This window comes from Juglans microcarpa x Juglans regia, chromosome 5D (genome assembly GCF_004785595.1).
Source record: "Juglans microcarpa x Juglans regia isolate MS1-56 chromosome 5D, Jm3101_v1.0, whole genome shotgun sequence".
Taxonomy (NCBI): domain Eukaryota; kingdom Viridiplantae; phylum Streptophyta; class Magnoliopsida; order Fagales; family Juglandaceae; genus Juglans; species Juglans microcarpa x Juglans regia.
In genome coordinates this window covers 2191018-2218743 of record NC_054602.1, presented here as the reverse complement: position 1 = coordinate 2218743, position 27726 = coordinate 2191018, and the positions used below count along the sequence as shown (strand labels likewise).

Genomic DNA, 27726 nt, shown 5'->3' with positions numbered 1-27726 from the left:
GATACTCTATTCTAAAGGGGGTTGTGCATCTGGTTTTACTCCTCAGGATTGGGTCCAAAGGGGCCTGTCTAGTGAGATTTCATGAACCACCCGTGGATAGCCCAAGTGATAAGGGCGAACTTGTGTGCATGAGCTCCATGTCACATGTTCGATTCCTCCAAAGATCAAACTGCGACTTAAGTGGGAGGCTACAGTGGTGGGTCGCTGTGTAGTCTCTCCAGGGGTTTGGTGAGTCCTAAGGACTCTACCGTGGAGTGGTTCCCCATCATAAAAATAAAAATAAAATTTGTTTATATGCAACTCCGACTTCTGATTGTTTGTATTATAGAGCAAATGGCTTATAGACAAGCCAGTGGTGAACTGATTAAATTGGAAAAAAATATGTTAGTGGTTTTTCTTAATGATCAAAATCTGTGTTTGAAAATTCTTATGAATATGATTTACATAACTAATTGCAGTCTACGTCCATTTTTTTATCATGTTTATTCCGTTGATTACCTCTGCATTCTGTAATTGGAAATTGAAACTGTTTGATACTACATTAGTCATTAAAATGGCACGATAGAAAGCCCAAAATAGAATTGTTTGCTTAATTTTTTACTGTTTATCTTCTTAAATTCCTATATTGATGAGAGAGCCAATAACAATGTATTTTGCACCGCATATTAGTCTATTCTGGGGTATCAGTTTGTTTAGGCTAAGTAACTTTATGATGCTTATGAATCCTTAGGGGTTAGCTCAAGTGGTAAAGGCATTGGGCTTGGGGGTATGCTCTCCCAGGTCGAAGGTTCAAATTTTCTTGTATGCAAACAATCTTTAGGAGTCATCGGACTGGGATATTTTTATCTTAAATTAACTTGTTGGAAACTCCTTGTCGAGAGCCTGTGCATCCTGAGGATTAGTCGAGATACTGTTCTTGAACACCCGGTGTCAATAAAAAAAATATATATATATTATGACACTTGTGGAAAACTAAGATTATGGTATGGATAGCCATGGGTTGTTGCCATTCATCTTGGACTAATTGCAGCTGGTTTTAGGTTAGATTTCCAAGCTTTTGTGAACTTGCACACTTTTGGTCCTAGAATGGCTATATTTGCAGTCCCACCCCTTCCCCCCAAAAGAAACATTTTTTTCTCAAGAATAAATTTGCAAAGATGCCTATGTTTTCATGCTTATTTTATTATTAAAATTATATTTCCTGATTTTATTTTCTATCTGTGCAAGATGGAATCTCAAGTGAAGCATGTTGTTGTGGTGAAAGTAATGGGTCGAACTAGATCAAGAGGTTAGGTAACTCAGGTGAGAGTCAAGTTTCTGGACGATCAGAACCGATTCATTATGAGGAATGTCAAGGGACCAATGAGGGAATGCGACATTCTTACCTTAGTTGAGTCAGAAAGAGAAGCTAGAAGATTGCAATGATATGTTGTAGTTAGTCAATGGCACTATCAGTGGGGAATTTTAAGGTTGATGTTTAAGGCCTTGTTTAAATTCAGAAAGTGTTTCATATTATCTCATCATTATAATTTTTTCAAATTTATACACAAAATATAATAAATAATTTAATTTTTTCAAATTTCAATTTAATTTTTTCAAATTCGAAAATAATAATAATATTCTAACAATATTTTCTTCAACTTTCATCTTTCATCTAAAATCATCTCATCTCATCTCTAAATATAAACCAGTCCTAAATTTGCTACCCTTTTAACACTTGGTTTGATTTTGCATTTACGAGTCTAGTACTCCTTGAGGCATAACTTGGGTATAACTTTAAGATTTTTTGTTAAACTCAGATTGAAATGTAGTCGTCCTTCTAGTTCTACTTATGAAAACGTATTTCTTTCAGCGTTAAAATTACTCATCGAAAAGCAAGTTTTAGAATGGGTTATATTGCAATAACATACGTGTGAGTGGTGACTGTTGTTGAGGCATGTGTAACAAAATTTTGACCTTAACCAGGTCGGGATTACTGTTTAAAGTACGAGAAAAACTCTAAACTCAGTCATAAAGGGTGGGCCTCGTCCACAACAACCTATATGGCATTTAACTGGATGGGTAAAAAGAAAATTGCGGACAGTGAAATGTGAAAAATCTGTACTTTCCCTCTAAAGCAAAAACAAAAAAGGGAAGTTGCATATTAGACCCAAAAATAAGTGGCACTACAACTAAAAAATTACAGTTAGGTGAGGTTTGAAGATAAGTTGAGATGAAAGTTGAATAAAATATAGTTAGAATATTAATTTTTAATATTATTATTATTTTAGTATTTGAAAATTTTTGAATTGTTTATTATATTTTGTGTGAAAATTTTAAAAAAATTATAATGATGAGATAAGATGAATTCCTATCAACCCTGAATCTAAACGTGAAATCATTTACTCAAATTAAAACCAGGGAAAAAAAGTTAAAAATTACCTCATAATTGCCTTTTCTGAAGAGTAAAAGACAATGGGAGATAGAAGTATTGTGACCATGGAAACGTGAGACTCGAAGGTTTGGAGAAACTCAATCAGTATAAATTTTTCAATCTAACCCCCTCTCGAAAGGAAGAAACTTGAGGAACAAGCTTATCTATGGGCAGAGGGTTTCGATGAATCTTAGACCATCAAACCTCGGAGTAAATTTCTCAGTCGAAGATGACCTTTGATTTTCTTAGTTTTGTTTTATTTCAGCCTCCTAAAAAATAAGTGTAGAATAAAGAACAAAATTTGTCTTGCGATTAGAGAAGACAAATAAATGGCGCATAAATTAAATAGAAATGAAAGGTGTTATGAACCCAACTGTAACGATGTCGTTTGTGGATGAATGATATGAACCTAAGTTGCAACACATCGTTTCACGCCCTGGGACATTTGCATTTCAATTCCTTGTAGCCATTTTAATTCTGAAGTTGTTATTTACTTTCCACGTGTCATCTAGTTATTAGTCTTGTTAGTTATCCCTGTGAGGAATATAGGGGGAGCTGAGGGGGAATTGTCTGGGCATTTGGAATCTGGTAGTTGTTTGGAGTATTTTCCTTTGGAGGTATGAGTAGTGAGCTCCTCGAATGCCCATTTGTATCTACATCAGACTGGAATTTATGAAGTATTTCATCCTTATTCCATAGCTTGTTCTTGTTTTACATTTACTATTACAATCAGTATCTGTAAGAGAAAGATCTATAACAAGAGGGAAAAAAACTAGATGAAAATCATATTCTTTGGTCGTCAAGAAAGCAAAGGAAAGAAAATTGAAAAGAAAAAAGTTGGGTATTATATGGAGCCATAGGCTTTAGTGTGAAATCAGAAAAATAAGCCAACCCTCAATTTGCCAGGCCCTGATTTTCTTGGAAGCCAAATAAGCAAGAACCCTAGAAGAACAAATAAAATTGAAGAAACCCAACTCAGAATCAATGAGTGATAGGAAGGAAGAAGAAACCTCAGAAATAAGATTAAGCTTTACCTGTTGAGTACAGTTAGAGGAGGAAGAAGAAGAAGACGAAGGGCTGCAGCTTCTGCTGCGGACATTGAGGCAGCAAAGAATCCTGGTTTCTTCATTTTCTAGAGATACAGATTCTAGTACTACAAGAGAAAAAGAAACTGTGGTTTGAAAGAGAATTTTCCTAGCAAGAAAACTGGAGAGAAAGCGAGAGAAAGTTGGTATTTGCGTGGCAACTCTCCTTGCTATTTTTTTTTTTAAATATAAACATTGACGTGCCAAAATGCGTCGTACATAGCACCTCCGCACTTGTGCTAGCAGAATTGAAAGTATAAACATATTGACTTACATTTGTAACTCACTTCTCATATGCCTTTAGTATCTTTTACACTTCTTACGTGTGCTTATAAAAAAAGAAAAACCTTGGTAGTTTGACCTTATAATGCATCACATAAGAAGTGATTTACTTGTGTGATGTGTTGCATTATGCTTGTAATTAAAATAACTCAAACCAAATGTGGTTATTGTCCCGCCCTTTGCTCATTTGCTATACGAGTTTTGTTACTCATCATTTTTATACATTACTCACCATATTTTTTTATTTTTTAAAATTTTTATTTTTTTTAATTTTTGTTGGTTTTATTTTTCTTAAATTAATTGAATTATTCTACTCATCATCTATATACCACACATTTGACAAGAGAAAAAATAAAAAAAAATATAGTGTGTAATGTGTGGGATGATGAATAAAATTTTTCTATACCTTTTAAATGTTATTAACAAAAATCAAGAGCACACAAATTGAATTATTGACGAATTCAACACATTATTGATGAGAAGTTTGCAAATTTATTAGCATAAAAGAATATTTCTATTTACACTCGGCTGCTCCCAATTCTTCACACCCATCTTTTATTATTATTGTTGTTGTTGTTATTGTTATTAGAGATAAACTTATGGCCGGTCAGTTTGTTATCTCCCTAATAACAGCCATTCAATAAATAAATGACACGTAGATCTCCCATTTCAGCTTTACTATAACTGCATTATAGGCTATAACTCCCATTTCAACTCCACTATAGTGACCATTCCCCTATCTCGAAACCAACCAGATGAAGCCCCCCTCCCAAAACATAAAATCATGCAAACCCTCCCAATGGAAATAAAAAGATCAGATCAAATAAAAATAGAAATAATCGATCGGTTAAAAATGGAAATAATCATTCTCTTTAACCTCGATTTTTTGTCTATAATCTCTCTCTCTCTCTCACAAATAAATTAAGCTAAAAAAAATGAAATTCATGGATTTGTTGTGGGCGATTGCTTGAGATTTATTATTGGGTGGCTGGTTTTTTGTGTTTTGATTTGTGAAGAGAGTGAACAATGATATTATATTGGCAGAAATGACATCCCCTCCTCCAGGTGATATGGGTCATTGGGTTTATTCAAAACGGTTGTCCAAGTGATTTGGGTGTGTCTAAATTTCTCACTGTGAAATCAAAGCTAAAGAAAATAGAAATGGAGAAGACGAGGGCGATGGTTATTCTGAATCCAATAGAACTTGGTAGCTGTACAAATGGTGTAGTGTTGTGCAGTGATGGAAGTTGGTGTGACAACATCGTTGTCCGTTAGTGGCGGCGATGGAACTTGCTGTCGTGCGGTAGTTTGGAGAGTTTTGCTATGAGCTCACGGCTGTTCAATATGTTTTTTTCTTTTTCTTTCTTTCACATGTGGATTTTATCACATATGATGAGTCTCATTAACTTATTTTATGAAATTCTGACGTGATAATTTCTTATTAGAGGCTGGTAAACTTCCAAGAATGGATTGTCTGTTTCGAAGAGTGACTGTTGTTATTATTATTAACTTTTTATATTTTTAGTGGAAGGGGTTATTGGATTCAGGATTTTACATGTAAAAAATACAGTCTCTAATATAATAAATCAAAAGGAAAAAATATATATTACTAAAATGGAAAATACTATATCCATTTTTTGGTGAAGTTATTTATCAATCCTCGAAATTGTTAATTCTAAAAATAGGAATTAATCTAATAAGTAAAAGAAAATATCAAATCAGATGATAATGTTGCACAATGATTTTTTAGATGTAAAATCCTGAATCCACCCAAAATTGCATTAACAATATAATTTTTTTTTTGTTTCTATTTTTAAAGTATTTTTTATGCATTTAAAAAATAAAAAATACAGTACAAAAAAAATAAATAAACACAAATCTAAAGAAAAAAAAAGTTAATATAAATGATAGTGTCTGCCTATTATTTTACAAAAAATTTATATAAAATTGATCTATTTAATACTTGTATCAGTATTACTCTTTTCCATTATATATAGGGTGGTTCCACAGCCACCTCAGGAAGCTCCCACTGGGGCTCCCTCTAGTTCATTTTTTTTTTTTCACTTTTTTTACATATATTTTTTTTTATAAAAAATTCACAATATTATTAAAAAATATTTACTTCATAATTAAATAAAAAACCTAGTTGTAGCCCCTAGCGGGAAGAGTAGCTTTTTCTTTATAAATAAGGTGTGGTTTGGATAGTGAGATGAAATGAGATAATTTTAAATGAAAGTTAAAAGTTAAATAAAATATTATTAGAATATTTTTTTTAATATTATTATTATTTTAGGATTTAAAAATGTTGAATTGTTTATTATATTTTATGTAAAAATTTATAAAATTTATAATGATAAGATGAGATGAGATAAGACTAAATGAGATAAAATGAGATGGTTTTGAAGACAATTCGGACTAAAAACAACACTAGCGTCCATAGTGGTACGATGGTCATTTCCGCACTAGATTAATCGCTGCCATTAGCCCTACGGATACCCCGTAAATATAAATTGAATTAAAAGCTAGGGCATTATACTCCTCATCCCCGCCCCGCGCGATACAGCGCCTCCATATCTAGGTTTTCACTCTCTATCTGAGCACGTAAAGCCATGGCAGACGTTGAGATTGGGATCCCTCCGGATCCGGTGCAGGCTCACCACGATGTTAAGCTCTTCAACCGCTGGAGCTTTGATGACGTTCAGGTTCCCATCTCTGTCCAAATCCTCCAAATCTTTAGCTTTTGGGATTTCAACTTTAGGATTTTACGCTCTGTAACATCTGTTTGGTTTTTTTAAGAACATAAAATCACCATTAGGGCAAAATAAAACCTGTATAAGTGCAGAACGGATATTGGTTGTAATCGTGAACTGGGATATGTGGTGTGACATTTGACACAGATTTATTTCTTTTTCACGAGCGTTTACTTAACTGGCTTAGTTATTCGTGTTTAGTTTTTTTTTTTCTTTCGAGTAATTTTAGGGGGTTTATATGTAGATATATATATCTATCTATATATTCTTTTGGGGATTACATCCATCATGGTGGGATTCTACTGTTGGCTGTAAATATTTTCTGTTCGGTTTTGAGTGATAAACGAAATATTTTCTTTTCTTTAATAACCGATGACTTTAGGTCGATTATAATTCTCTTTGATGAATTGGTTAAATTTCTGTGCTTCTTGTTGAGGTGTCCTATCGCTGCTTGGTTTGTGCTTAGAAGCCACGTTTCTTTAGTTTGACTCTATATGTTGTGTTGTGTAGCTTGGTTACCATGATATGTTTATGTAACTCACTTGTTGTCCCCTTTTTTTTTTTTTTTTTTTCTTATGCATGATTTTTTCAGTTGCACTTGTTAGAAGTTATCCCCACCTGCACTGTTGTGATTTTGCTTTGACATGCTTGCTTTAAAAATTTTACCCATTTAGGTCAGTGACATTTCACTTGTCGATTATGTGGGAGTTGTACCTGCCAAGCATGCTACCTATGTTCCTCACACTGCTGGAAGATACTCAGTCAAGCGTTTTCGGAAGGCCCAGTGTCCAATAGTTGAGAGGCTTACAAACTCTCTGATGATGCACGGTAGGAACAATGGAAAGAAACTCATGGCTGTCAGGATTATTAAACATGCAATGGAAATTATTCATTTGCTGACTGATCTGAACCCCATTCAAGTTATTGTTGATGCTGTTGTCAACAGGTATGCTAAACGAGTACAATTCTTTTTCCTTCTAGGGAGAAAAATTTGGAGGTTCAATGTATGCTTAATCTGTGTCCTTCAACTTTTGCATTTACTAATGGACAATTTTAATTGTAAGAAGTTTTTTTTGGGGGAGGGGGGATGCAGAAAATGCAAGAGGGAGTTGCAGTTTAATAATATGACATGTACTGATGCAATGCTTGTGCAATTTAGTGATTGGTTTAGGCTCCCTGCCAGTAATTCAATTTAGTGTTTTTAAAGTTCTACGAATTTCCTAGTTACATAATCCTCTGAATATGTATTCTACTGCAGTGGACCCCGTGAAGATGCAACCCGTATTGGCTCTGCTGGAGTTGTTAGGCGTCAGGCTGTCGATATTTCCCCCCTGCGCCGCGTAAATCAGGCTATTTATCTCATCACCACTGGAGCTCGGGAATCTGCATTCCGCAATATTAAGACCATTGCCGAATGCTTGGCAGATGAACTTATTAATGCTGCCAAGGGTTCCTCCAACAGGTAAATAAGAGCTTAGTTAATTGAAAACTTCCCGTGCTTTGGTTTATTTGTTGACTCTTCATTACGCAGAACCTCTTTTCATTCTCTCCCTGATTTGTCACATTTGTGCTTTCATGCTTTTTTACATCATTATGCAAATGAATTTTTCCTTTGTTTGTACAGCTACGCCATAAAGAAGAAGGATGAGATCGAGAGAGTTGCCAAGGCAAATCGTTGAGGGATCAGATTAGAGATTTCTATACCGTTGACGAGGGGTTTGGGCTCGTTATTTTTAGTACTTAAATTATCTGTAGAAGTCTTGAACATGGTGGTTGGTGTTTTTTTGGGGGAACGAGGATTTGCTTTATGTTTGTTTTGAGTTTATATCTAATTTATGGATATTGAGTAAGCTTTCAAGTGAGAAATGTTTACTTTTGTTGTTGAGTGCGATCGCCTTTCAATTTCACAAAATTATGCTGTTCATTTGGAAGGCATCACCATCAACAATCTTATGCCCCATCTACACGGGGGTATGTCATGCCCATTCTTTAGGCCGACTGTCATAACACAAAACATTTTGACAAACTCGGCAGTTTTTAAATAACCTCATCTTCATAGATTCTTCACATGCACCCGTAAATTGCAGTTTTCATGGTATTGGTGAGATACTTAATAGACATGCGTGTGGTGTGGACAAGGACGGGGGTGACGGTATTCCAGTATGCAGAAATCGATCAACTCTCTGTCTAATGGCATCAACAGTAACTTGAGGACTCTGCAATTATGGGGCTCAGATTCAGGAAGATGCTGTCGGGAAGAAAGAAATTGGTCATAATATTGTAGAAAAATGAAAAAAATATTGAAGCAACTTTATGTAAAATGAAGTCATATATAAAATGACTCAACTTTTGTTTGATTTTTTTTTTTTGTTTAAAATTTATGATCCTGATAGATCTGCAAACTTCAATTCCAAAATTGAAAGAAAGTGACTTGCAAAATGAGGAAAGGGAATTTCTTGGTGGGATTTATGGATGAGCTTTGTTAAGGACAGTTTTTACATTTTTTTTGTGTATTACATTGATGTGATTGGTCAAAATAATTATTTTATATTAAAAAAAAAGTGATGCAACTAATCATATTAGTGAAGTGCGGAAATGAGTACGTAAAAATAATTGTAAATAAAGTTTTTTTTTTTGGATCTCTTCCAATTCCAACAACTAGATTATCGAATAGGGAATTTTCCAATATCTTTTCAGAGGCAGTTATTTTTGAGCTTCGTCCTTAACGTGCTGATTGATAAATTAATAGTTTGGCTTACTCATTCATGTTAGAAAGTTTGAACCCCTCCCGATACAACGTTGATATTGCTATTAAGAGTAATGATACCCTTAAAAACATTTCACCCTCACCTTCGTAACTTAAACCCTCTGCGTCCTCTCTCTCTCTCTCTCTCTCTCTCTCTCTTTATGATGCTTGATCGAAAGATTCCAATGCGAACCTTGTGCAAGAATCCCTCGCTGAACACTCTATCGTCGGATTTCGCCCGTTGGAGATCCTAGGATCTTTTTTTTTCTTATATATATATATATATATATATATATATATATATATATATATATATATAAGTAAACTAGGATCTCGATCGTCCCGATGCTCGATCAATGGATCAAAGAAGGCAGAACCGTCAGCAGGAACCCCTCCTCACTATTGTCAAGCAGCTCAGACACTACAAACGATATTCCCACGCCCTCGAGGTATCCCTTCCTCCAAATTGCGCTTTTCCTTTTCTGTGAATCAGAATATGTGAAACGCAGAATCTCAAATGGTTTCTTTTCTTTATTCAGATAAGTATATTTGTGTTGTTAAAATCACGTTTTGAGACTTGAGAGTGACACTTTGATTTTACGATGGAGTGAGATAATTGCTTGGCTGCATGATGGAAATACCTGAAAGAAACCTTTGCAGGTCTGACCACTATGTGCGCATTAGTTCTTGGATGAGTTGGAAAAGGCTACCATGTTGAGGCGTTGCTGTGAGCTCCTTATGGTACTGCTTATAAGTACTAGTGACGAGTTTGGTCTTGTGGGATTAGGTGTTTGTCCCGATTCAAACGCCCATACATATAGTCCTTTTAATTTAGTAAGCAAGAATTGCCTCTCAGCGATTGTGGTACTGATGCATGTGTGAGTGAAATATCGGAGATATGTACAGAACAGTCCCTGCATGTTTTTGCTGAGAGCTCATAACATGTAGAATCTGAGTGCCTCCAAATAGCATTAGCGGCTTGTTGTGCATGCCTTACTAGGATTCAAAATAGCTAAATCCTTCTTCGGGATGAATGAAAAGGTTGTTGAGAGCTCATAACAAGCATGCAAAACATGACAGAATAGTCCCTGCATGTTTCTGCTGAGAGCTCATAACAACCAGAATTTGAGTGCCTCCTAATAGCATTAACGGCTTGTTATGCATGTCCTACTAGGATTCAAAATAACTTAATCCTTCTTCGGGATGAATGAAAAGGTTGAGATAATTTCTAAATTAATGTCATGTTACGGGTCCTGAATATCCAAGAATACCTGTGCAATTATTGTGAAGAAAGTTATCTTTTCTTTTTTCCCGATGAGTATTCTGAAGATAGTTATCATAATATTTTTTAGAGAAATTATATTTGCAGTCATGGAATGCGCAAGCGCTACGCAATCCTTTTAAAAAAAGTGAGTAAATACGAGACCCACATGATAAAAAATTAATTTTTTAATAGTGGACCAGACTCTTTTTCAAAAGGATTGCTCGGCGCTTGCATATCCACGACTGTTTCTAGCATTACTCTATTTTTTATAAGTGAAGAAATTGTTTTTCTTATTATATAAAAACTAATACTCCTGATTGTCATATTAGCTATTTTTATTAATAGGTATCTATGTGGATGACTGAAAATGGTACTTTGACCTTTCATCCCGTGATATTGCCATCTGACTATATCGGATTGCAAAAGTTCATGGGATAGAACAAGCTGAGAATTATGTCAGTAATGTGCCATAAAGTTAAGAGCTCTTGAGGTTTATGGTGCTTTTCTCAACTGCTATGCCCATGTTAAACATATGGAGAAGGCAGAAGCTATTATGCAAAAAATGAGAGATTTGGGGTTGGATAGGACAACAGTGTCTTACAATGTTTTGCTTAATCTCTATGATCATAGTAGAAATCACGAGAAGCTGGATACTCTGGTGCACGAAATGGAAGAAAAGGGCATCCCATTTGACAAATTTTCATTTGGTATTAGGCTCAGTGCCTGTGCAGCTGCTTCCGACTTTGAGGGAATCTACAAGATTCTACGAAGGATAAAATCCAGTCCTATTGGTATTTTGAATTGGACTGTTTATGCTATTGCAGCAAATGCATACACAAAAGCTGGGCTTTTGGAAAAGGCTTCGGCAATGCAAACGAAATCTGAGAGACTAATAACTGCCAAAAAGAGGGGTTTAGCATTTGACTACCTTCTCACACAATACGCGGCTATAGGTAAGAAATATGAAGCGGTAAGACTCTGGGAGGTTTACAAGAAGAATGAGGTAATATACAATACCGGATAAAGGAGTATCATAAGCTAACTGTTGAAGTTTGATGACATTGAGGGTGCTGAGAAGATATATAATGAGTGGGAATCTAGAAAATAAACCCATGATATCAGGATTCCCAACCACCTGATGATGCTTTTTGGAAAAAAGGAATTCTGGAAAAGGCCGAAGCCCTTGTAAACCGGGTAATGGTGAAAGGACTGAAGCCTAATGTATGGACTTACTATTATTTGGCAACAGGATACATTCAGATTGATCAAACCAAAAAGGGAGTCGAAGCAATGAAGGAAGCAATTCTGGTCCGTGAGTCGTGGTGGAAGCCAAGTAAGGAAAGCTTGGCTACCTGTCTGGAGTGCTTCGAATGCAAAGGAGACATGGAGGGAGGGAGCAAAGGAATTTATTGCATTACTTAGGGATAAGGATATTGTCTCTGCAGATCTTTATGACAGACTGTTGAATTATATAAAAGATAGTAAATCAAGCTTGGCTGCACTTAGTGAGATGGTAGGGGATGCTTCATTTGGAAATGGAGAAACAATGAGACTTTTGGAGCCCAAGGAGGAAAGCGGCGATTACAAAACATGTAGCAGCAATGCAATCGGGTAAAAGACATGTTGTGTTTGCAGAGTTGTGTCTTTTGGTAGATTCATGAACTAGAGTGAAAATTCATTTTGAAAGAAGTGATTTATGTATTTGGGGTATTCATATACTTGGGTGTTCGTGTACTAGGGAAGTTTATGTATTAGAATAAATGCTAGGTGAATCTACAAGCCTATAAATACCTATGTATACATTGGCACAAAGTAAGCCACTTGATAAGTAATTCAGTTAGAGAAATTTCAAAAATAGTCTCTCATCTCTTCCCTCTAGAATAGAATATCAGTTTTTCTCCTCCAACAAACTGGTATCGACGTTACAACTTTCTAAATCTTGAAGATGGTCAACTCGTCGTTTCCATTTCAATTTTCGCATTTGACAAATGAGAATTATGAGAATTAGTGCATTCAAATGATGGCTTTGCTTGGATCTCAATATGCTTGGGAGATCGTAGAGAAAGGCTATGAGGAGCCTAGAGATGAAACTTCGTTGAGTCTTAATCAAAAGGAGGCTCTGCAAAGGTTGCGGAATAAGGACCAAAAAGCTCTTACGCTCATCCATCAATGATTGGATGAAGCAATATTCGAGAAAGTGGCCAATACCACTACTTCCAAGCAAGCATGGGAGATCTTACAAAACTCCTATCAAGAAGTTGATAAAATGAAGAAGGTGCATCTCCAAGCGTTACGAGGTGAGTTCGAAGTCCTTCGCATGCAACAATCTGAGATGATTGTGGATTACTTTTCAAAATTGTTGGCCATTGTGAATCAAATGGGTAGATATGGAGAAAAGCTGGAGGATGTCCGGGTGGTTGAGAAGATTCTTCGCTTGTTGCATTCAAAGTTCGATTATATTGTGGTGGCTATCGAAGAGTCAAAAGACTTGGAGACGATGATAGTTGATCAACTCATGAGATCTCTCCAAGCCCAACAAGAGAGATTCAAGAAAAAGAATGAAGAACCTATTGAGCAGGTTCTCGCCACAGCGCTCTCTGTAAAAGAGAAGCAATGAGAGCATGATAAAAGTCAACGAGGAAGAGGACGCAGATGTGGACAAGGAAGAGGAAGAAGAGGATGAGGACGAGGACGAGGAAGATGCGGACAAAACAATCAAAATGCCAACCATGAAGAGAGAGGTCAATCCTCAAAAGGTCGTGGCAGAGGAAATTACTCAAGGCAGAATGGGCGACAATATGACAAGTCCAAAATCAAATGCTACAACTGTCAAAAGTATGACCACTATGCTTCGGAGTGCTGGAGTTCTCCTAACAATGCTGAAGAGAAGGCGAATCACATTAAAAATGAGGAAGTGGAGCCCACTTTGCTACTAGCCTACAAAGGAGAAGAAACTAGCAAATCGAATTTGTGGTATCTTGATAATGCTGCAAGCAATCATACGTGTGATTTTACTCGAGATATTTGGAGTTATTTCTTCAGCAAAATGGGAATAGCTTGGGTAATGCCGGGTAGGGTGGTGGAACTGTTAGCAAGCTGGAGAGGGATCACTGGAACACCACAGATCAAGGCTGTGTGGAAGATGACTCCCATTTGTATGTTTTGGTGTATTTGGTGTGAAAGAAACGAGAGGCTTTTTGAGGATCATGAGTGCTCCATGGAAGAGTTTAGGAATTTTTTCTGGAAGACTTTGTTTTTGTGGGCCATTGCTCTAGATTTGAATGGCCTCAGCTTCCATGATTTCCTCGTAACTGTTTCTAGTTCTTAAATAGGTGTATTCACATGTATACTTCCAGTGTACCTGAGCTATGCCTACTTTCTTTATCAATGAAATAATTTATTACTTATAAAAAAAAAAAATCATACGTGTGGAGACAAAAGCAAGTTTGTGAAGCTTGACGAATCAGTGAGCGAGAATGTCACTTTCAGAGATTTGTCAAAAGTTCCCATCAAAGGGAGAGATACGATTCTAATTCGGTTAAAAAATGGAAGCCATCAATTTATGCCAAATGTTTATTATGTTCCAAATATGAAAAACAACATTTTGAGTTTGGGGCAACTCTTGGAAAAAGATTACGAGATTGAAATGAAAAATTGTAGTCTTTTTCTAAGAGATGAGAAGAAGAATTTTATTGTTAGTGTCCATGACAAGCAACATGATGTTTTTGCTTGATATTCAAACTGATGTAGCTAAGTGCCTCAAAGCTTGTTTAAAGATACGCCTTGGTTTTGGCATTTGAGGCTTGGGCATGTGAATTTTGGTGGATTGAAGTTGTTGGCTCAAAAGAAGATGGTTAAAGGCTTGCCACCTATTGATCAATCCGATCAACTTTGCGAAGGGTGTCTTGTTGGCAAACAATTCCGGAAGAGCTTTCCAAAAGAATCATTTAAAAGAGCAAGTGAGCCGCTCCAACTTGTTGATATCGATGTTTGTGGACCTATCAAGCCTTCTTCATTTGGTACAAATCGATACTTTCTCTTCTTTATTGATGACTTTAGTAGAAAAATGTGGGTATATTTTTTGAAAAAAAAAATCTAAAGTGTTTGATGCTTTTAAAAAATTCAAAGCACTTGTTGAAAAACAAAGTGGCTATGAGATTAAGGCTTTGAGATCATATAGAGGGGGTGAGTTTACATCTAATGAATTTAATGAATTTTGTGAAGCATATGGGATTCGTTGGGCTTTGATGGATCCAAGATCACCTTAACAAAACGGGGTGGTTGAAAGAAAGAACAGAACGATTCTCAATATTGCTCGAAGCATGTTAAAGACGAAGATGATGCTTAAAGAGTTTTGGGCGGAAGCGGTTGATTGTGCTGTTTACTTATCAAACCGTTGTCCTACAAAAAGTGTAGAGAACTCAACTCCCCAAGAAGCATGGAGTGGAAGAAAGCCCAGTGTTTTCCATTTGAGAGTTTTTGGAAGTATTGGCCATGTGCATGTGTCCGATCAAGAAAAATCCAAGCTTGATGATAAAAGCAAGAAGCACATCTTCATCGGCTATGATCAAAGATCCAAAGGCTACAAGCTTTATAATCCAAGCACTAAGAAGATGATCTTTAGTAAAGTGTGAAATTTGACGAAGAAGGTTCGTGGGATTGGAGTGAAAAGGAAAATGAAAGATATGATTTCTTTCCCTCCCCTGAAGATGAAGATCAATGAAATGATGTACAAGAACTCACGACACCTCCTCAATCACCAACAATTCCTAGTATTCATTCATCATCTTCTTATGAAGGAAGTTCTAGTGAAAGGCAATCCCGAATGAGAAGTTTCCAAGATCTTTATAAGGTAACAGAGAATTTAAGTGACGATCTAACTCTTTTTTTGTCACTTTACCGATTGTGAACCAATAGGTTTTGAAGAAGCAGTACAAGAAAAAATGTGAGAATTGCCATGGATGAAGAGATCAAATCAATCAAGAAGAATGATACTTGGGAATTTGCAACTTTACCAGAGGGACAAAAGCCCATTGGTGTGAAGTGGATTTTCAAAGTAAAGAAGAATACCGAGAGAGAAGTAGAAAGATTCAAGATGAGATTAGTGGCCAAGGAGTATAGCCAACGTCCTGGTATTGATTATGGAGAAGTCTTTGCCCCTGTTGTACGATTAGAGACGATCTGAATGATTATTTCTCTTACAGCTCAAAATAAGTCGAGGATTTATCAGATGGATGTCAAATCGACTTTCTTGAATGGAATCCTTGAGGAAGAAGTTTATGTAGAGTAATCTATGGGTTATGTGGTCAAAAGGCAAGAAGATAAAGTGCTGAAGTTAAAGAAAGCCTTGTACGGCTTAAAACAAGCGCCAAGGGCATGGAATAGTCGAACTGACAAATATTTTCAGGAGAATGGATTCACCAAATGCCTGCATGAATATGCTCTCTATGGTGCGTGAAAATAGAGACATTTTACTTGTTTGCATATATGTTGATGATTTAATTTTTACTGAAAGCAATTCAACCATGTTTGGAAAATTTAAAAAAGCTATGACGAGAGAATTTGAAATGACCGATATTGGTATCATATCTTATTATCTTGGCATTGAGATCAAACAAATGGAGGATGAAATTTTTATCTCTCAAGAAGATTTTGCAAGGGAAATTCTAAAAAGGTTCAAGACGGAAGATTGTCAATCTATAAGCACCCTAGTTGAATGTGGAGCGAAATTGTCCAAGCATGAAGACAGAGAGAAGGTAGACCCCACAATGTTCAAGAGTCTTGTTGGAAGTTTGAGATACTTGACTTGCACAAGACCCGATATATTTTATGGAGTTGGACTTGCTAGCCGATATATAGTCACCAAGCACAATGCATTTTAAAGCAGCTAAGAGAAATTTACGTTATCTGAAATGTACTATTGATTATGGCCTTCTTTGTTCATTTTCTAATGAATTTAAGCTTGTGGGGTATAGTGATAGTGATTGGGCCGAAGACTTGGATGACTGGAAGAACACTACCGGTTTTGTGTTTTATTTGAGAAATACGGCATTTACTTGGAGTTCTAAGAAGCAATAAATTGTGACGCTTTCCACATGTGAAGCTGAATATGTTGTTGGGACATCTTGTTTTTGTCATGCAATTTGGTTGAAAAGATTATTGAAGGAGCTACTCATGCTACAAGAAGAAGCCACAAAGATTTTTGTTGATAACAAATCGACACTTGCATTGGCGAAAAATCCGGTCTTTCATGATAGAAGCAAACATAGTGATACAAGATTTCATTTTTTTCGAGAATGCATTGTCAAGAATGAAGTATAAGTCAAATTTGTGAAGACTCATAGTTATTTTTATGAAGTCTCTCAAGTATGATTCTTTGAACAAGTTGCACAAGTTGCTCAGAGTTACCAAGAATTAAGTTTAAAGGCGAATGTTGAATAATAAACTTAATTTAGTAAATGTTAGATGAAGAGTTGTGTCTTTTGGTAGATTCATGAACTAGAGTGAAGGTTCATTTTGAAAGAAGTGATTCATGTATTTGGGGTATTCATGTACTTGGGTGTTCGTGTATTAGGGAAGTTCATGTATTAGAGTAAATGCTAGGTGAATCTACAAGTCTATAAATACCCATATATACATGGGCACAAAGTAAGCCACTTGAGAAGTAATTCAATTAGAGAAATTTCAAAAATAGTCTCTCATCTCTTTCCTCTAGAAGAAAATATCTGTTTTTCTCCTCCAACAAGATTCTCATTATTTATTGCCAATGGACTGAAAATGAAGATTGAGTTTTGAGTAAAGTTCGGCATATATTGTGGTATTTTTTCATTGCTTCTGCGTCTTTTATTACTGTTACTTGTGCCCAGGCCACTGCTTAAAGTTGGGAACGTTCAACCAATGAAAATACCATATGCTAGTGTATAGTAATATGTAAGTCAGAAAAGAGCTATACTATTATATTTAACATATGTTCATTAACAGATGCCTTGTTCATTTTATTCCCATGGCATCTGTAGATTATCTGAAAATGCTGAACCTGAACATTCCATGGCCACTACTACATGACATTCCGTATATATAAATCACATAGGCTTACTGGCAGTTTTCCATATTTTATTTTATTTTTTCCCTTTTTCGTCGTCAAACATATTTATGAACACAAATTCTGATAATCCATCAGTAAAGTTTCAATAGTTTAATGCAAAATGACTCCGAGCTAAAATAATTTGAGACGGATCAAGTTTTGACTGCAGATTCATTGACGGGTTGATTGAAGAGGTCCTTGCTTGATAACCACTGCCAGAGGGATAATCAGGACCTGTTTAGCTATGAAAGTGAATGTCGGGCAACAATACGCAGTGTGACTAAAGGTGGCAATACGTGACACAACTTGTGAAATCAACACGAACACAATATGAAATTAGCAGATTTGAATTTGATGTTAATGGGTTTGGGTCAAAATGAGTTGACCCGTTAATACACAATTTATAAACGGGTTAACTTGCTTAACCCGAAATCATCCTATTTTGATCCGTTTAGAATTTATTTCAAAATTAAAATTTTATTATTGTTAAGTTGTAATATTGGTATTTTTCAATATGCTTATATTTTTATTGTTTTTATTGTTGAGATTGTAATTTTAGATTTATGCTTATATTTTTTATTGTATATTTTGTAATATTGATTTTATTATATATCAAAATTTGAAAAATGGTGGTATATATTTTTTAAGATATTGTGGTTATTAATAAATATATATATCTTTACTTTTATGTTAAATTATATTAATCAGGTTAAATGAATTATATATTTTAATCAACAATATTTGTCAAGTCTATTGCTTTTTTCCCACGTCCGCTTCGTCAATCCTTTCGAAAATATAAATATGGATGGTTTACAAAATGTAAAAGATGGATATGGTCGATTTTTATTTTGTTTGGTTACTCAATTCATCATTACAATTTTTTTAAATTTTAATATAAAATATAATAAATAATTTAAATTTTTTAAATTTTAAAATAATAATAATATTATAAAATAATATTTTAATAATATTTTATCATTTCAATTGAATTCAATTTAACTTAATTCAGTTAAACATCAAAACGTAATTTTTATAGTCTTGCAGGGTAAGATCCCGCAATTCCTCGCAAATTGATTGCACGTAGCACTAATCCGGTCCCATTTTAAAGCAACCCATGGACCGACCATGGTAGCATCTCGGTTGGATCCAGTCAAATGAAATATTTTTCAGTCAGAGCCCATGAGCCCAATAGGTTATTTCCATGATCCACAAATCAAACAAGTTGGAGTTTTACCCACCCGATCTGTTATCTGGAAGTAACCCGGGCTCGGTTTTGGACTTTCGAGAACTTGGGGGCATAATGCATATGCTGGCCGGCTGGGCACTCCGAGCAACAATTTTCAAACAAAGTCAGTCCCAGAGAGAAGAAATTCACCGAAAATGAGACCCAACATTGTTACGGAGGTAACCGCTGATCCACTACTTCATTTGCAGTACTTATTTTGGTTCCTACTTTCAGTGAAGCATATTGTTGCTGATGCGTGGGGGCCCCTAACTTCAATCTTAGCTCTGTTTGGTTGCTGAGAAAACCTGGGAAATGAAAACAAAATCGTGATTTTTCTCCCGAATGTTTTTGGTAAAAGTTTGTACTTGAGACTACGTAAATTGCCGCATTTGGGCTTAGTTGGACTGACTCTCTTTTTTGGCAACCAAAAAGTGGGAATCATACATAATTTTGTTTGAATTTGTTCCCTGAGTAATTAGAAGAAAGTTATAGATACTTTATTTTCCAATTCGAATTATGTGTGTTGGATCAGGTTTGGGATTTCTGAAATTTAGCAGGAATTATGGATTCTATTGGAAACCCTAATTTAATTTTAGTTTAGGCTGTTACTTAATCTTTTTCATTTTAGTTAGGAGTATTTGTTTTTGGTAGTTGCTTCAGGCAACGAAGTTTCTTCAGTACACATTCTTAGGCATTGGGGAAATTAGCCTTTCTCGGGCCATACATTTAAGTAATTTTGGGTGGGTTTTTAGTGGCTTGGACATGGATGTGCACGAAAATATTTTCTGGTGATGACTGACTTCTAGTTCCTAGTAATGGCATCTTTTATTCTCTGTTTAAGTGTCTTCATGAGTAGTTTATAAGTGCTATAGTGCTATAGTAGATTCGTATGTAACTTCAGGAAAACTTCCATGAAGGTAGAAAGTTGAAACAAGCATTTGCAGTTTCCTTCTGGTGTTGTGTCTAGTAGCACCCTCTAGATGTTTTCAGTGATATTGATTGTTACAGAAAAGAAGACGTCTGTGTTTTCATATAAATTACTTGTGGTTTGATGATGATTAAATAAGACACTTGTTTGAATTTAGAAGTGGGTTTTAGAATGATGTTAGAATATCCCTAGAAATAAAAAAGCATGGTCATTCTTCGTCTCTTACCTTGAACTGGTGCTAAAAAGCTTGATCATTATTTTGACTCCTCATTTCACATTCCTAATGGTGTAAAGATGGTGCTTATCTCCCTTCCTCCAGTTTTTCCCCTTTTCTAAATAAAGGTCCATCCTTGTCCCCTCAATTCTGACAATGCCACTTTCACATCAGCTTTGAATGGATATGCGGTTTATTGGTCGGAATAAATTTTTCTTTAGCTCGAGTTATTAAATTCACACTGGTTTTGTGTTGTGGTGTACAGGCAGGATTGCCTACTAGGGTGGGCCAGTGGTGGGATGGCATTCCATTCCTTACTTCTTCTGTGGTGGTCGCTTGTGGGATTATATACCTGGTCTGCCTCTTAGTTGGATATGACTCCTTTTTTGAAATATGCTTCTCGCCCTCAGCTGTTTTATCACAGTTCCAAGGTACATTCTGGCAGATTGGGTATACTGTGGGCTTTGCCTACTTCTATGAATAAAATTTCTTGATTATCTATCAAAAAAAAAAAAAAAATGGGTATGACTTGTTTTAAAAGAATTATGTTCTTATTAATAAAAAATATTTCAAAGCATTGCTGGTACATTTGAATTCAGATTATTTCAATTAAATCACTGATCATTGTTGACTTTTTTTATAATAATTATTTGTTGGCTGTCAATGAAAAAGACTATATATTTTTCTTATTCCGTTTCTGTATCTTTTATGGTTTATCCCTTGTCTTCTGAAAGTGAGTTGTCTCAGGCTTATGGGAACTGACCTTACTCTTTTTGTTTCTTACAGTTTACAGGATTTATACCTCCATCTTTTTTCATGGTTCACTACTTCATGTTCTGTTCAACATGATGGCGTTGGTTCCTTTGGGTTCTGAATTGGAGAGAATCACGGGATCTGTCCGCTTGTTGTACATGATCATTCTATTGGCTACAAGCAATGCTATTTTTCATCTTCTCATTGCACTAGTGGTGGCACATAATCCTTTTCACCCTTATCTGTTTCTCATGAATGAGTGTTCTATAGGCTTCTCAGGAATCTTATTCTCTATGATTGTGATCGAAACAAGTTTGAGTGGAGTCCAATCAAGGAGGTTGGTCAGTCTGATGCTTAATTTAGAAACATATGTGATGATTACTTTTAAGCTCTTCAATTACTGATAAAAAAAATTTAATCTCTTCAATTATTTCATCATTTTCCAGATTCTTTATTTCATGAATCTGAGAGAATTTACCTATCACAAAAAAAAAAAAAAGGGAGAACTATATTTTGAAATTCATTTTGCACCATGAATTCTGTTGACTCAATATTATTTTCATTCATTAGACATAGCGTTGTTTCTTTTAATTTCACCCATTTGTGGGGTATTCTTATTTACAACTGTTTGTTGTTGTTTGACAGTATCTTTGGACTCTTTAATGTGCCCGCCAAGTGGTAAGTGCTTATCTGGAGTTTAGTATCTTTTTTATATGATGACATCAAAAAATATTGAGAAATGATATTTGCAGTCGTGGAGCGCTCAAGTATCGCACAATCTTTTTGAAAAAAATAAGTAAATACGAGACCTACATAAAAAAAACTTAATTTTTTAATAGTGGACCCCACTCTTTTTATAAAATATGCGCGTTGCTTTTACACTCCACGACTGTATCTAGCATTATTCAAAAATATTATCCTTATATAATGTATTGAATGTACTTCCTTGGCAATTTCTATTGGGGTGTCCTCTTATTTTGTTGTACTAATATTTTATTAGTTTCTTATAGAAAGTAATGTATTGAAATGGGACATGAATATTTGAATTATATGTTCCAGGTATCCATGGATCTTGCTGATCGTGTTCCAGCTTCTGATGACAAATGTCTCATTACTTGGACACCTATGTGGAATTTTGTCTGGATTTGCATGTGAGTCTCTTCCTTGTTTGAGATCTCTCTCTCCCTCTCATCCCCTTCCTATTCCACCATTTTATGTAAGCAACTCTGGAAATTCTAAAAATGGTGTCTTTAATTTCAGATACTTATGGCTTATTCAACTTCTTAATGCCTGGACCATCTTTTTATTCTGCCATTGAGGCCTCTTCTTGGCTTGTAAGTATCTTTATGAAAGCTCCTGTGATCACATAGACACTATGGGAGAAGTAAAATCTTATGCTTACTTTCTTAACTTTAGTATAGACGAGTTTGAGGCTGCTGTCAATGGACATGGAACTTTGTGTGGGAGGTGGGGTGGGGATGATAAACCCACATCATTTATCTTTATGCCATCAAGCTTGGATTTATCTATCTTTCAATGCACCTTTGCATTTTTTCCGCCCAAGTTGTCCTTTCCCATTCCTACAGTGTTTGATACTTTAACATCTTTTAAGGACTACAGGGAGAGACCTAGGAGTCCATTCCTTCTTCCCGTGAGTGTATAGGGAGAGTACGGTCTTGGAAAAATTAAATTACTCGTGGATGATGCTCTGATGGACCAACTTGACCACTAGAGTTTCAAGTCCATTCCCTTACTAAAGCTCTAGGCATTTGGTCTGGGCTGGGGTGTGTACCATGTTACTTAGAGAAATATGGTATGGCTATATCTAGCTGGTCACCATCTTTAGCTCCTCGAAATAATTGTTAAAATTGCTAGATGGAGGATAGGTGTGTATAGCCTTAAGTTCAGAAAAAACGTTGTTTTGAAAAATAGAAAAAAAAAAAAAAAGTGGAGGGAGAGAAGGATGCCTCTACTTCCATGGGAACTATAAATTAGGCTTCATTTGCTCCCATCGGGGGTGGGGGGTAGGGGAGCGGGGCTTAGTCCTGAAAGCCATGTAAACCGTATTCTTCCTCCACTCTAGTAGGAGGGAGGGAATAGATTCACTCCCCCTGAGCAAATGTGCAGACAGAGAGGACTAGAGCTCATGGTCTATTTTATTTAAAGCGGTAATATAATATTTTAGTGCCAGCTAGTACAAAATAAAAGAAATTGAAGCTGTTAGATGTAAAATTTATAGCTAGTTCCATTTTTTACTTTTTTTTTTATAAGTAAAAATATTATATATATCAATAGGAGTAACCAAGTACACTGGATGTATACAAGAAAACACCTAGCCTATACCAGAGAGCTCCTAATGACCCAAAAAGCTTGTGAAAAACTACCCAAAATACACCAAGCCCGAATTGGAATAAAACACACATCCTCAACCCCAACCCCAACCCCTTGTTTCCTGTAAGACTAATACTCCACCCAAAACTCCCTCTTTGAGAACGTCTTCATAATGCCCTCATTTTAGTCTTCCCTCGACTTGAGCTACCACCCTTAGCGTCATAGTTGACTGCCCAAGAAAAACGCTTTAACTCCATACTTTTCTTAAAACTTTGATTTGGTTTCAAGCGAGTGGTTCGCCTCAATCGCAGTGAGTAGTGCTTTAAATTGATCTTCACATCCTCCATGTGAGAGCCCCACGATATGCTGAATCTTGTTAACCTTATGCAGAACCCAATCCGATGGTGAACCCGGTATATTGTCTATCAGAGGAAGAGAAACCAGGGAAACAACATTATCTCGAGACACAGTACCCAACTGCACTCCGGACCCTAGACATTCCTCCTCACAAGGCACCAACGACAAATCCATAATTTCCTCCCCACCATATCCTGCATTCAAATCCCGAATCTTCGCAACAACTATATGGTTGTTGTCCATTGTTGTTGTCACCATTAAAGGTTCCTCCTCCATCAATGAGGGCATTGCTTGTGTGTGCTCCACCCCCTGACGATCATTTTTGTGCCACGTTTGACCCTATTGCTCCCTCAGGAGGCATAGAGCAGGTAGGGGAAGCACTACGTTCTGTTACCCCATTTTCATCTTCTAAAAGAGGCTCGTCAGTTTCTTCCAAAGTACTCAAGACCCTGGAAGAATCCCCATCTTCAACTGAAAGTGAACCCTAGAAAAAAGTACCAACCCCATTAGTAACTAGTGACTGAGGGCAATCAGACAACAAACTACCGATGTCCTGAGTGACACCGGCGTGAACAGTGATGTCGGCGTTCAACGACCCTATTTGTGATGGCGTTGAAACGCCCTTTGCTGGTGCACTTGAGGCCTTCAAACCCGTAGAGTTCCATCTTTTACTTTTCTTGATAAAGTTTATTCCTTTTCAATTTTTATTAGATTGCCTGCATATTTGCCTTTTATAGTTGCTCAGTTTGCCACATAGCACCTCAACGTAACACATTTTGATCTTTCTGCACCAATCAAAAAGTCTTTTAACATGTTGCATACAGGTGCATAATTTTCTCTCTCTTTTTTTTGAAGTAAAATATTTTCTTCATTCTAATTGAAGAATGGGCTTAGCCCAAGTACACTGGTGCATAATTTCATTTGAGAGATTATAATTGCGAATCATCTGAAAGAAGTTGCTTTAAAAAAGCAAATATCTTTTGACAGGCTGTTGGTAGAACAAAATTTTTATGCAATTGTATTCTATGGTTTAGATGAGGCACATAAATAGTAATATGGACTGTAATTTGCATAATGTTGCTCAGGCTTCTTAATGCTTTTTTGGTGAAGCTTCTCCTATTTTGGAGTGCCAATTAGTTATTCTTTGTGAAGATTGCCTTATGCAACGTGTATGGGTAATTGCATAAAGATGATGTGCTATATATGGCGGTATCTGCATATGTTGGGAAACCTTTTTATGTAATTGTGCATTTATAATATGGATAAACCTTAGTGAATATGATCTTTCGAATATGATTTTCAGTCATCTTGCATAAGGCGACCTAAATTTATTCTTTGCACTGGCGGGAATTCAGCAGGCTACATCCCTACACATTCGAGCCAAAATACAACTTCTAGGTAGCTTATGCTTTTTACAGTCCCTTATTATTGACAAAACTACTGGAAACATAACTTGATATTATTTCTGGAGCAGTGGATTATTGTCTGGAAATATTTGGAGAAATTGGTCCTCATGGATGCCACGAAGGGAATCATTTGCTCAGGTATTGAGTGAATTACCTTTTTGGGATCTCTTTTGTAAGTGTTCAAGAAGTTTCCTGCAAATTTTCTTTTCATGATGTAAATGGCGGTTCACTTTTTTTAATCTCAGCTTTTGAAAATTAATTTAGAGTTTTATCTTTGAAAGGACCAAACTCTTGCTCTGATCTTTAAGGAATTTTTTATTTATTAGGATAGAGCAATCTCCCTTCTGTTGCATAAGTTTACTAAATCACTAATTACTAGTTTTGGATCATCATCTACATCAACTTGTGGTGGCCAATAGGTAAGGAGTAGATGGACAATCTGTCTTTCCAAAGTTGATTCCTTTATGCCTAAATTTCAAATAATTTCTGCAAATTAAGATAGAGTGAGGGTTAATCCCGAATGAAATTGGCAGTGGTGGATGTCAAGTTCCATTCACTGTTCAAGTCAATGTGTTTTTGTCTCTTTACCTTTTTTTTTAAGAAGTTGTCCATTTTACATCTGAATCCTCTATCAGTCTTGACAAAGTAATATGCTCATTTTTTTATTGCATGCAGTCAACTCAGGACAATCAAAGATTTCCAGGGAGGGGAAGGACACTTGGAGCTGTGCAAAGTCAAACAGTTTCTGCTGATAATTCAGATTCAAACCTACAGGCTAGACTCTTGGATAATAGCAGCCCAAATCATTCTTTGGATGTGGCAGCAACTGGTACAGGACAACGGTTATCTGATGGAAGGTATGAGAAAAATTCTTTCTAGCACGCTTTATTAAATGGTTGTTGATTATAGGGGTGATACCCGCATGGTGCGGGGCGGGGTGGACCCTTCCCCGCACCTTGCCGCACCATGCGGGGGAAGGTTTTGGAACCCCGCACCCTGCCCCCGGGAGGCAGGGGCAAGGTCCCCTGCCCCGGTGCCGGAGGGTGGGGTCGGACACGTCATCCGCCCTGCCCCCCACCCAGTCCAATGCTACCCATGGCCCGTTGGGCATAAAAACTATTTCTGGTTCTAATTAAAAACATTTTTGGACCCAAATTATCACATAATTTAAATTGTAAATTAAAATTTATATATACAACAAAATTTTAAAAACTAATAATAATAACATAGTTTTTAAACTTATTAGAGTTGTATTCACTTCATTGCATTGCCTTGGCCTCCCATAATGACTATTGTATTGCCTTGACCTTCTATATAAAGGTTGGCCTAGGGGCCAAGGCAATGCAATGACTTGAATACAACTTCAAGTCTTCAACAAATTGTATATATTTATATACAATTTATTTATATAAATATTTATTTATAAATATTTAAAAATATATATTTTTTATATGGTGGGGCGGTGGGCAGGGCGGGGCCCTGCTGGGGTCATCCCAACCCCCACCCCTGCCAGGCTTTCTCCTTGCGGGGCGGGGCGGACAGGGTAGCAGGGTGCGGGCCCCCGCTGCCCACCCCTAGTTGATTATGTTTACTTTACGTGACTTTGAAACCTAATGAAATGAATGAGGTCCACTTACAATTGAGTTTTATCCTAAATTTCATCTACTAATTCCGAGGCTCTTGAATTTGATTAAGATTTCCTTCAGTTTGCAATGTTTTACCAAATGAGGTGTTGACTTCATCTGTCACTTAAAAACTTTTCATAATGCCTTTTAGATTACTGGATTAGGTCTAGGGACCAATACCTAGGAGCTGGCAATATGTGTTCTTTGCATTTTTTAGGTCGATGTTCATCTCTTCTTTGTTCTTGATAGTGTAGGCAGCAAGCAGCGGATAATCCAGCAGCTTTAGTCCCTGCACGCCATCAGGTTTCTTTAGTAAATTGATGAGTTGGATTTTCGTTTTAACGTTCTTCTTTCTCATCTGCTTTGAATATCTCTTTGTTCACTCGGCAATTGAACAGGGTTCAGTGGCTTCCGATGAAGAAATCCAAAAACTTGTATCAATGGGCTTTGAAAGGGTAAAGTTGCATCACCCTACTTGTTCTCATTATTACCCATTTCGTCAGTATATTTTTTGGTCTCCTTTTTAGTTTTTGGTAAATTTTGCAGCATGGGGGATTTATTGTAACCCACAAAGTTTGTGGCCACATTTTCGTTAGCAAATTGCCCAAACATGGCTAATCTTATGCGATTAGTTTTGATGCTTCCTATTGTGCAAATATGTGAAATTTCAGATGCTTGGCAATCTAAATTCTAATGTCATAGGGCTGTTTCAGACACAGGTAGAAGTTGCACTAGCAGCTGCTGATGGGGATCTGAATGTGGCAGTGGAAATTCTCATGAGCCAACAGGTTAATGTTTTAGTTCCATCTCGGCTATTAACTTAGTATTCATTATTCTTGCCCGTTCTAATTTTGGGAGCTCATGTTATATCTGCAGGGATAAAAAATGCTAAACGAGCTTTGATTTCTCGTTTACACCTGCCATGAGCTCAGTTCCGTTGGCCTGGTTGCCGCGTCCTATCAGTGATTGGATTGTGCATTTGTGTTTTCCCAATACACTTCTTGTAGCCATTTATACAGGCTGAGACCGACGAGGGAAACATATACTAACTAACTCATGCTAAACAGTATTAAAAAACGAAAAACAAGCAGCCACAAAAAAAGTTTGTAAACATGTTTCGACGAACTGAAGCATTTGGAGTCGAATTAAAAAGTGTATCTTTACTTTTCCTTCAAACTCGTTTATTGTGGTCTTTGCTTTTGAAATTTCATAATCCAAAACAATGTTCAAGTGTGTGTGTGTGTGTGTCTCTCTCTCTCTCTC

General features: G+C 36.3%; 2 protein-coding genes and 2 pseudogenes across 4 annotated transcripts; all 4 read left to right on the top strand.

Annotated features, from left to right (window-relative positions):
- Positions 1-1227: 1227 nt before the first annotated feature.
- On the top strand, positions 1228-1425 carry LOC121264929 (annotated as a pseudogene).
- A 4873-nt stretch (positions 1426-6298) lies between these two features.
- On the top strand, positions 6299-8415 carry LOC121264926 (40S ribosomal protein S5-like). Its single transcript, XM_041168300.1, has 4 exons — positions 6299-6482; positions 7205-7476; positions 7789-7992; positions 8155-8415. Exons 1-4 carry the CDS (start codon positions 6390-6392, stop codon positions 8207-8209), a joined length of 624 nt encoding a protein of 207 aa, XP_041024234.1. The 5' UTR covers positions 6299-6389; the 3' UTR covers positions 8210-8415.
- A 2657-nt stretch (positions 8416-11072) lies between these two features.
- LOC121264749 lies at positions 11073-11648 on the top strand (annotated as a pseudogene).
- Positions 11649-17183: 5535 nt separating this feature from the next.
- LOC121265566 (rhomboid-like protein 15) lies at positions 17184-27693 on the top strand. Of its 3 annotated transcripts, XM_041169234.1 has the most exons (15): positions 17184-17212; positions 18051-18056; positions 18979-19028; positions 20257-20422; positions 20778-21081; positions 21390-21422; positions 21804-21895; positions 22005-22078; positions 24736-24830; positions 24907-24976; positions 25514-25695; positions 26718-26766; positions 26862-26918; positions 27177-27251; positions 27340-27693. In XM_041169234.1, the coding sequence occupies exons 3-15, from the start codon at positions 19005-19007 to the stop codon at positions 27343-27345; spliced, it is 1227 nt and encodes a 408-aa protein (XP_041025168.1). In that variant the 5' UTR covers positions 17184-17212; positions 18051-18056; positions 18979-19004; the 3' UTR covers positions 27346-27693. The 3 variants fall into 3 exon arrangements, 2 of the variants coding, with proteins under 2 accessions (XP_041025168.1, XP_041025170.1); XR_005940695.1 differs by lacking the exon at positions 27340-27693 and having other exon boundaries at positions 26713-26766; positions 27177-27252; XM_041169236.1 differs by lacking the exons at positions 17184-17212; positions 18051-18056; positions 18979-19028 and adding an exon at positions 19078-19200.
- Positions 27694-27726: the final 33 nt, after the last annotated feature.